Genomic DNA, 10,898 nt, shown 5'->3' with positions numbered 1-10,898 from the left:
TATTCAGAAAGGTATTCCATGTTGTAGGTTAGTGGCCTAGAATCTGAAGGTCTTTCAAAGCAGACTCTTTTTGCTCTGGAAGAACTTAACACTAATCTAGATGAATGGGTCAGGAATCTCCTTGGGGCAGCTGATGATGTCTACCTCAAAGTCCCTTCACATTGGCTCAGAGAAGACAAAGAGAGTGAGCGGCAGAATATGTCGTATGAGGAAAGCTGCATTTTCTATAAAAAAAATTAATTTGTGGCACATGGGACAATCATATTATGACTCTTTCCCCAGATACCTGAAATGAGTAACATATTTTGCTTCTACAGACACCGAAGTACATACACAAGCTAAGAAATACAATTTATCAAGTAAACTGGGGAGACGGAGGAGAAAGGAAGAGCACACTTAGAAAAAGCAGCATATGCTGTAGAGACCATACCACTTGAACGGAATTTCCAGTGACAGCGAACTCAGTCTGTCCAACATCATGCCACAACTTCCTAAAGGCAAAAATGGGAAGATCTGCAGAAAAACGTGCCTCTTAAGTCAGAAGTGACAAGAGTATGGCCCAAGAAGAACCCACGGGCTTGTCTCACTCGAATTCCAAAGGTCAGCTCTGGTGGACAGGAGTCAGTTTGCTTCCAAAAGAAATTCAGCTGTCACCAAAAATTCTCGGAACGTTTTCATCCAGAGGCACAACGACTGCAATAAACATTCTTGCACCTCCGTGCATTCCACTTAAGAGTCTACTGTGGAACCAGGAGTGTGTGTTGTACCCACCCCCCACCCCCACCTCTGCTGCCTGGAAAACACAAGTTTAAGGGTCTCATGGTTAGGGGGCTACAAACAGGCTCCGTGTTTCAGTACTGGAAAAAGAAACACTTTCTAAAGCCAAGGGCTCCTCATAATGCCAGTACGCTTTGGGAAATTCCAACAGGCAACTAACATAAAAAGAGTCTGCAATAAATGTTTTTAGCCAGTGAGGGTTTGACTTCTGGATTAATAATTCAATTCTTTTTAAGAAATATGGGGGAAACAACAGAAAAGGTTATCATAACTATCATCAAATGCATTTTCTAAAGTTATTCTATTACATTTTTAAAGGGTATAATTATAAATGGTTTTATGAGCAATTTACCGGAAAATTAAAGTCCCTTAGTTTAAAAAATAATTATTCTACTCCTCTGGCAAAGAATTTTATCCCAGCCAGCAGCTCCTTCAAACTATTGGGCATCATTTGTTCACTGTGGAGAGCAGGATTCACGTAAGAAAAGTTGATCTGAGAATCAATCTCTAGAAAGGGCGCTGAATTATCAGGCAAGAGCACCTACCAGAAAGTGAATCAGTCAAGACTGAAGCGGGGAGTGGAGGCGAAACACTTCCAAAGGCTTGTGTGGTTCTAGAAGTCCTCAGGGTTACAAATAAACTACAGGTCTTGTTAACTGATTTTAAGTCAATTTAAACTGAGCTTCCAAGGGGTTCGATCTCAACCCAACTGAGCTTTTCAGTGTTAATCCCATCTTTTGGTTTCGATTTTTCCCTTAGGATGGCCTGCCCTAAAAGCATTCAACCTTCAGCACTAGTGTTCCAAACCAACTGCGTGGCACACAGCCCTGTGAGGATAACTTTAGTGAAGTAAAATATGTAAGCTTCTGGCATGCATATAATAATGAGATTCTGGAAAAGGGGTTTTTAACAACAGTATGTCACAATGCTCATGGCTCCCTGAAGTCCCTGAAAGCCTTGTTAAATTAAAGATTCACCGTGGTTTTTTTCCGCTTCATTCTTACTTCCCATGTTGCTTCTTGCCTTTCTTTTATCCCTTTCATTGTGCTGTAAAGATGGGACTGAATGACACCAGCCATCATTAATACCATCTAGAAAACGGAATAGTTTTCATTAAAACTGCTAACATTCCCTGCCCAGTTTTCAGGAGAAGGGAGACCGTCTTTCAGATTATAAACTCACATGTCAAATTTTGGAAGCTCAGGTGCTAACCTACACAGCCCATTCACACAGGGATTCTCAGGAGTTTGGAATACAGCAACAGCTTTAAGGCTACCTCGGTAATATCTCATGAGGTCACCTCAATGTCATGAAAATCCAGAGTACAATCTCTGTGGCCTGCAAATGTTAGCTGGCTGGAAGCTAACCATGCAACCTCTCTGGAAAGCATCTCCCAAATCAGAAAGCTACCTACTTCACCCAATTCCAAGAACACTACTCGACCCTTCTTGAGGTTGAAAATGTTAATTATAAGGTGATGATGTTTGCTTTTCCTTTTGAGCTGTATGCCTTTATGTTTTAAGTATTAAAATGGCGTAATCACCTAGTGTGTAGGTTAATTTCTTTCCGATATTGTAATTTATGCAACATTAATACTGGATGCCAGCTCCAATTTTCTTGCTGCTTACACTCTGGGAGCCGACTTGCATATTCTGCCAACTCCATTACATCATCTGAAAACCCAAACATTTCCCATTTTCAAATCACTCTCATCCACCAGGCATACTTACGCGTTCTTTTTCTCTCTAGCTCACACACACACAGAGATTAGTACCCCTGAGGAGTAGACGCTACAGCTGAGGTTAAAGTCTGTAAATGCACATAATTCCTGGAAGCTATTACTACTGCTGTGTTAGCTAAAGGATGCCTCCATCTCTGACCTTCCTTTTTCCATTCAGACTGTTATATAACCTAGTGCCTGCGTGCAGGATGTGAGTTGAGTGTTTGGGCCTTACCTCCTCTCCCTCCCTCCATTAAATTTCCTGAGGGATGGACAGGGGTTGGTTCAAATAAAAGTGAGTGGGGGGTGACCTTCTACAGGGTAAGGGGATATGGGTCAGCAGGTCAGCTATGCAGGATGCATTCCCACCCCTCCAGTTGTCCCTCTCCCCTTTCTGCTGAGCCTAGGGGGCTGGTGGTACTTACTGAATGCCCCAGTGTTACATAATTTGCAAGAACAGCAAGTTACGGATTTGCTAGTTGGTTCTGCAGCCTGCTACCCAGATCTCCTGCAAGAATACCTTCTGGCAAGAATGACACCTGAAGATGCTAATAACACGGCGGCGGGGTGGGGGTGGGGGGGAAGACAGAGGGGAGTGGCAATTCGAACCAGAAATTAGTGTGGCTTCCTATATCTCCCATGCAAAAAAAAAAAAAAAAAGCCTCAGAAACACATGAAGGGGATTTTCTCCAGTGTTTATGATTAACCCTGTTACATAACCCGCTCGCATTCCAAATCCACCGTCTCAGGGTCTAAATATACTCTTTGCAGCCAAAAGCTCTCCACACACAAACTCACCGAGCTAGCGGCAGGTCCCGGCCCCCGACCCTGATCTCCCTTTCTTTCAACTCCTGGCCCTCGCTGCCCCCCACCCCTCCCACTCGACCCCCGGTTCCGTGTATTCACTCTTCAAAAATCGCCTTTAATTAAATGTTTTTCTCGTATGTCATCCTGATGGCTTTTACTGTACTCGAATTCCGTGAATGGGAAAGCTCCCGGACAGGGGGTGTGGCTAAGGGGGGGGGGAATACTGTAAAACAGCCAGCACATGATCAGCCATATTCCTGCCTCCAACTATAACATCGAGAGGAAGGGAGCGGCTCCTGGGGCCCCCACTCGACTCTCCCCAGCCCTCCCCAATCGCCACCAGAAGCCGAGTGTCAAGAGGAGGGGACGCGCTGGGCCACTGCCCAAGCCGGGACTGGAGATCCTCTCGGTCCTCAGCCCTGGGCTGCTCGCGCGAGCCCGCTTCCTCCGGAGTGACAGGCGTGATTTATACATTATTTACAACAGTAATTAAAGCCGTAGCTTCCTCCAGTTCTTTGCAAACTCCAGGCGCATTCAAATAAATAATTCTCACCCCCAAGAAAAAACCCCATATCGGGTTCCGATACCTTTAAGAAAAAGCTTTCCCGAACACTCCACTTGAACTAGGAAAAGAAAGGAGGGGGTAATGGAGCCCTTCACCCTACCACACACACACTCCAAAATGAAGTGTAAAAATCGCCCGGGAGGCGGGGTGGGGGGACATCGCTCGCACAATCCAACCAACATTCAACTTGCACTGACCATTCCCAGGTTCCTGCAGAAACGCTTGGAACCTCAGAGAGGGAAGAATTCCCATGGCAGAAATAAGTTTGGGTGCCTTTCGAGCTTTCTCTTTCTGTTTGTTTGCTTCTGTAGACGCTCACTCCGAATGCGCGTGGAGCGCCCCACAGGACCGCCGCCCTCCGCGCGCTGGCGCGCACACGCCCCCCCGCCAGCCCGGACGCCGGGCTTCGAACCCTGGGACGGCAAACTTGCGCATCTCCCCTCGCCGCACCCGGCAGAAAACTTGGCGAGCACCTCGCGCGCCCGCACCCCACTCACTCCAGCCCTTCTTCCAAACCCCTAGACCACCGCCGTGCTCCAGAGAAGGTGCCCATGTTGTCCCCAGATCCAGGAGCGCCGCCCCCCCCCGCCTCCACCCCCGGGGCTTCCCTAGTCGTTCACTCCTCCCGCCCCCCTCAGCTCTGTCGGGGGTCGAAAACACATCCTGTTTCGGGCAGCCGGGGCCTAAACTGTCAAGAGGAGACAAGGTAAAGGGAGAAGAGGGTGGCCATAAACAGATATTTTTTTTCTTTCTTTAAAGGACACTGCCGCTTTAAAAGTTTCTTTCCCGGGCCCCCACTTTCGGGTTCTCCGTATTTTGGGGGAGCGTATTTAATTTCGGCAACGCGGCTTTCCTCCTCTCTTCGCAGAAAAATCAAAGCCAGGGGATGAGCCCGCCGGCTGTCAAGCCTCCTGCCGCCTCCCCCGCCCCCCTCTCCTCCCGCAACCCGAGAACCGGCTGCAAAAGTTTGCAACATTTCTGGGGGGCCGAGGGGGGAGGGGAGAGGGTTGCTCCGGGCTTGGGGCGCCGCTGCAGGCTCGCGCGCGGCCCCGGACCCCGCGCCCCGGGCGCCTGCTCCGGGCCGCCCCCCGCTCCGCGCCCCGGCTCCCGCCGCCCCCTCCTCAGCCCCTCTCGCAGCCGCCTACCTCTGCTGGTGCTGGAATAGCTCTGTCTGCGCACCGGGGCGGGCGGCTCGCTCTTGCGGGCGGATTCCTGGTTCAGCGGGGTCTCCCTGGAGCCGGCGGCCGCGTCCGCGCCGCTACTGCCCGGCTCGCTGGCGGCGGGGTCGGGGGCTGCCGGAGCTGACTCCATGTTTTTTCCCAATGTAGAGATCGCTGGAGATGGCGAGCTCCGAGACTCCCTCTATCTTCTGTTTTCAGAGCAACTCTATGGTACCAAAAAAAAAAAAAAAAAAGGAGAAGGAGACCGTGGAGAGCAGGAGGGAGAGAGCAGGCGGCGGCGGGCGGGCGAGCGAGAGCGCGAGGGAGCGCGCGGAGTGTGTCTGGGTGGACGTGTGTGTGCGCCCGAGAGGGGATGGGAGGCGGGTCTGGCCACAGGCAGCGCTAGCGAGAGCTTCTCCAGCCGGCCCCCACACCCACATTCCCCACCCTCCAGACCCCAGACCGAGAGCCACGGACTGGCTGCCAATTTTGGGAGGTGGGGAAAAGAGGGGAGGAGGTGAGAAGAACCTCCCGTGCCCCAATCCTTCCCTCTCCTTAGGTCAGGGACAGAAATTAAGATCAGCGAGATGATTCTGTGTCTACTTCTGAGACTCTCTCGGGAACAGAGCTCGTTCCCATCAGCAGTCAGCCTGGAAAGAGAGAAATCCGATTGTCCACGTTGGGGAGTCGCAGGTAGCTCCCCACCAGCCCAGGCCAGCGCAGCCCAGGACTGAGGAAAAACTTAAAAGGAATAGACCTGGACTTGACACCACAAGGTGGGCGAAGAATGGGAGGACGGACCAGGCACTTCTGACTTTGGGATGGGACGTCCAGTGGATTTCCAATCTTGATTTGACACAGCTGTGTCTGAAGTGGATTTTGTGAGTCTACAATCGCCGTCAATAGCCAGTTTCTGGTGGTGTTGAAAGAGGTTTCTATCAGCTTCTTTGCTGTTTCCTCTGCGAAGGATCCAGAAACCACTTGGCAGGGCGATTTCTACTGAAGAAAACTTTGGCCTGTTCAATCGATGACTGTCTAAGCCAGGTGCAACTAGTTCATGCGTGACTGCTAATTGTCAATTGCCACTGTTACTTTTGCTATTAAGTGTACAGTCTCATCCATAAAATATATACTGGAGAGACATTAATAATGTCTGCATGATAAAATTCAGATAATTAACAGCTAATTAGCCACACCATTGTAGGCATCATTCTACACCCCATCACACAGTAGGTGCCTAATGAAACTCAAAGAAAGTAGAGAATTGTATCAATGTTACCTTGATCCCAAACTCCAATACGAAGGAACAACACGAACTGGATAAGTGGAAAACATTCAAGTGGTAGCTTGATTTCTCTGCTCGAATACTCAATCCACCATTTCCTTTTGCCTGGAAGACACTGATGAAATCAGCACATTTTTAACACACAACCCACCTTCCTTTCAGAAGGCTCGCATGCAAATTTTGACAATAAAAAATATTATGTACCAGAAGGTGGCATAAATATGTGTATTTAGGGGGATGGGGTGAGGGAGGCAATTGGGGAACATTTTGTTGTTGCTAACTTCCTACTTTGGAAATTGCTTTTTAAAAATAAACGGGAAAGACTTAATTAGGTAATAATAGCTTAAGAGGAACCTCCACATGCCAAACTTCACACATGGTTTGTGTTACTGTTACTGATCTTGGTGTGACTTCAAATACACAGTGCTATTTGCCATGGTCTGTATGTTAATCAGCAAAACTTGTGGTCCACTCTTGGGAGTGATGTAAATGAGATGTGAACAGTTCTGATACCTTAATCCAGTCTGCAAGGATCCCTGGCTTTAGCCTGTTGGCACCTATGAACAATGCCACGATTGTCTCCTCCATCCCAAATTAGATGTGTGCGTTTTCCCATACATCAAAGCACAGATTTCCAGAACAGCCTTCACACCCTTTACAATTGGTCTGTTAATGTTCTTTATAGAATTGATCTAGCTTGTCATACCTGACTTTTCTAAGTAAACAAATATATCAAAGTGCACAGTTTAATAAATAAGTTCCTGTGAGACAATATCTCAAAATGTATCCACTGCCACATATTTATTTTAGAATATTTTTTAAAATGCTTTTCACATTAAATTTCTCCAATAGTTCTCTTTTGGATGCAAGTGACTTAAAAAACATGCCTGGCTCCTTTTTAGGTACTAGTAGCAACTCGTTAACATTTTTTTGGTTGTCTATTCCCCTGGGCCTTCAACTGGTTCCTGAACTGGTATCTGTTCATCCTGGAAAGACCTTACTGAAAATAACCCTAGTGACCTTAGTCAATTAAGATAGACTCCATTACTCCCTTGCGCACTAAATTTCAGCTCCAAAAAGCCATTCCTCCTAACTCTCTCAAACGATTACTCCTTCTGCAATTTAAAACAATTGGGAACTCAAGTGCTTTCCCCAAGGGAAAAATAAAAGTGAGTTAGAAACATTCCTTGACTGTCAATCATTGTTACTAAAGTGTAAATTACCTGGATTGGGGAAGTATTTGAAACCTGAAAAGCACAGTGATTAGGTTTATATTTCTTTCCTTTCCTCATGCCTCTACCCAGATTACTAATTAAGGTTTTCAATTTGCCAAATATTTGGAAAGATGGGAGCCTCCCTTAGACTCTGCTCACTGACAAAGGCCAACAGTGTTTGCTTAAAAAATGGTTATTTTACTTTGTACTACTCAGTTCTCTGGCAGACAATGGCTTAGAAAACCTATGTTCGTAGACGAGATAAACTTAAATCTGTGTTTTGCAACTCCTCTCTCCCTAAATTCACCGGGACTCTCCCTGCTTCCTTGCATATCCCAGGCTCCCCTCTTGATGGTAATACTACTTTTTTCTTATTCCAAAGTAATTACTGGGAACCTCAGAGTTAGCTTTGACTCCTTTCTCCTGTGCCTAGCTTTCCACATCCTAACATAATTTCAGATGCTTTCAATTCTACCTCTGTACCATCTGCTCCTCCTTTCTGCTGCCACTGCATCAGATCCAGATATTATTACTTGCCTAAACCATTATAGTAACTTTCCAAATAACTGGCCTTTAGTCTTATAACCATTCTAATCCATCCCAGATAGCACTGCCAAGTTAATTATCCTGAACTACAGCTCTCATTTCCCACCTAGTCACTCCCCTGCTTACAAGACTTTAATGACTCCCCATTGCCTATCCAATTAACTACTAACTAGTCAACGTGGTATTCAAGGCTCTACTTTATCACTGCACTCCTGCAACAGGGATGGCAAATCAATCTCATCTCATGAAGGAAGTCCTGAAGTTGGCTGGAAGGTGTGGGCTGTGATGGATTAATGCTGTCTGCCATGGAGGATTGGGAGTGTGACACTCACGCTAGGAGTTTGCCAAACTGCCTTCCAACCTTACATAATCCCTGCAATCCATGTGTAACCTTCAAACCATGCCACATGCTAATTCCTGCGCCTCCTCCCCTTTGTAGTCCAGGATCCAGGGAACAGATGCCTATGCCTGTTCTCCTGAAATGTCCTTCCTGTCTTCTCTGTCTATTGAAATACTACTTTTCTTTAAAGTTCTATTCTAAAAGGCAACTTCTCTGTGGGACCTTCCCTGATTTACCCCAAACCAAACATCTAAACTTAGTACTCTTATTACCCCTCTTAAGGCACTTGGTATATTCTACCTTGTGCTGTGGTTGGTTGAACATCTGCCTTACTTTCCCTGGCAGAAGATGAATTCCTTGAAAAAAGGGCACTGGCCTCGCACACAGTAGGCACTCATTAGTGTTAGTAGATTTGTGGAATGGATACAAGGTAGCATGTCCACACAGTGATTCCATTACACAAGAATGAATACCTAAGCATTTCAACTTTCAATCACTTGAAATAAGACTTTCCTTTCTGGATAAAGGATTAGTTGACATGTACGGGCTGTTAAAATTTATATATGCAAAAAAAAAAGTTGACAGTTATTTTCTTTGCATTTCTTGGAGAGCAAGAGAGGAAAATTATGGAAATACATAGTAGAATTTCCTTAGGAGAGGGGAGCTTTCTACAACATGCCTAAGAACAAAGAAAACCGAAAATTAAAAGTTAGTGCCCAGCCAACAAGTTTCCTTTCTTTCGAATAAGCATCAAGAAGCTGAAGCTGGACTATATGCTGAAAATAGAAGAAACTCAGATGAAAATGCAGCACTGCTCAAATGAAAAACCATCTTGCTGCAGTTCATAGTCTGGGCAGCCCCCACCGGGAGAGTCCAGGCTAAGAAGGGCCTTCTGTTCGAAGCAGAGAAGGAATGGTATAAACCTGAGGTCCACATGAATGGGAACAGGAGAGCCAGGCTTGTCAGACACTAGGAAATAAAGAAGATTAAAGCATGCAGTGTCTCCCTTGGATGATCCACTCCACTCCTCTTCCCATTCTGTACATGAAGAAACTGAGATGCAGAGAAGTGACCATCTAATTAATCCATGGCATGATGCGATAGTTTCAGATTAATGGATTCAAGACCCAACTCTGCCACATATTAGCGGTGTGGTTGAGGGTCAGTCACGATTTCTTTGTCTGTAGTTTCTCATCTTGAGATGAGGGTTGTTACGAGGATTATATGAGATAATCCTTCTAAAATGCTTGCCACTCAAAATACTGCTTTTATTGTTATGCATCTTACGGGATTTAATAAAATACTGTATAAAACTGCATTGTGTAATACAGTAGCCACTAACTACATGTGGCTATTGAATACTTGAAATGTGGCTAATCCAAACTGAACTATGTGATAGATGTTAAAATCCACAAACAATTTCGAAGACAGTAAAAATGTGAAGTGCCTCATTAATAATTGTTTTTGATTACATGTTGAAATGACAAAAGTTTGGATATATTGGGATAACAAAATATATAATTAAAATTAATTTAATCTCCTTTAAAATCTGGCAACTAGAAAATATAAAATTATTACTTGCTTTACAGTATATACCTATACATTATACAGTGCTGGTGTGGAACATGTCTGGCACATAGTAGGTATTATAATGATTTAATTAGAGTAACTGCTAGGGTTCAGCTGGGGGCACCACTGGATCAAGAATGAACATCCATCTTGTCATTTTACTGAATCTTAATTGTGCTCCTGCTATTTGCAGGCCATTGAGCTGGGTGCTAAGGAAAAGAGACAAAACTATTATGTCTTATAGAGAAGGTAGGATGTGCACGCCAAAACTAAGTGGCATTCAGTGATGAGGCTTAAACTGGCTTAGAGTAAACAATCACGTGTGGTTAGTGGTCATTGTATTGGACTGTGCAGGCTTTTCAAGTTTTGATCTTCTGAACTTCTGAGCCACCCTCACATGAATATTCATTCATAGGTTCTAGATTCTATAAGTATTTGTTTTGCATCTGCTGTGAGAAGATCCTGTAGGGATTTTAAGATGAATTGGGTAGAGCTCTATGAGGAGCTCAGACAAGTCCATCAGCATGGGACTTGTACTTTAGGATATGAAGTACTGAATGCCACAGGACAGGTTCAGATAAAGTACAAGGACTTCAGAAGAAGGAACCAATGTTTCCTGTTAGATAAATCAAAAAAAGTTTCTTTGAAGAGGATACATTGTATGGGTTGTTTTTTCTGGAGTCAGGATTAAAGATATGTACTCATTTGGTAAATGGTTATGGGAATAGATGAGCTTTTGCAAAGAAAGTTGAGGTCACTGACTCCATTTGTATTCTCCAGGTAGACCTATTCTTAGTGTTGCACACAGATATTTTCCCATTAAAGAAGTACATAAGAATCTTCCCTGTGCAAGGCAATGTCCCAGATAGACCATAACTCACACATCTATATTTTCACCCTAGAACTATGGTTCTC

The 10,898-nt window shown here is 45.2% G+C and overlaps 1 protein-coding gene across 2 annotated transcripts in view; it reads right to left on the bottom strand.

Moving 5' to 3' along the window:
• RORA (RAR related orphan receptor A) overlaps positions 1 to 5,281 on the bottom strand; it is a 683,527-nt gene extending 678,246 nt beyond the window's left edge. Inside the window, exon 1 of one of the 2 annotated variants that reach the window (XR_896048.2) lies at positions 5,015 to 5,152. Coding sequence is in view for 1 of the 2 variants with exons in the window: in XM_023532539.1 (XP_023388307.1) it covers positions 5,015 to 5,180 (166 nt within the window). In the remaining variant the exon portion in view is untranslated. Of the gene's footprint in view, positions 1 to 5,014 lie in introns of both variants that reach the window. The other variant, XM_023532539.1, reaches the window with a different exon arrangement.
• Between the last annotated feature and the right edge of the window lie 5,617 nt (positions 5,282 to 10,898).

Source organism: Pteropus vampyrus, unplaced genomic scaffold, assembly GCF_000151845.1.
Source record: "Pteropus vampyrus isolate Shadow unplaced genomic scaffold, Pvam_2.0 Scaffold85, whole genome shotgun sequence".
Taxonomy (NCBI): Eukaryota; Metazoa; Chordata; class Mammalia; order Chiroptera; family Pteropodidae; genus Pteropus; species Pteropus vampyrus.
This window is presented reverse-complemented; position numbering and strand designations above follow the sequence as displayed.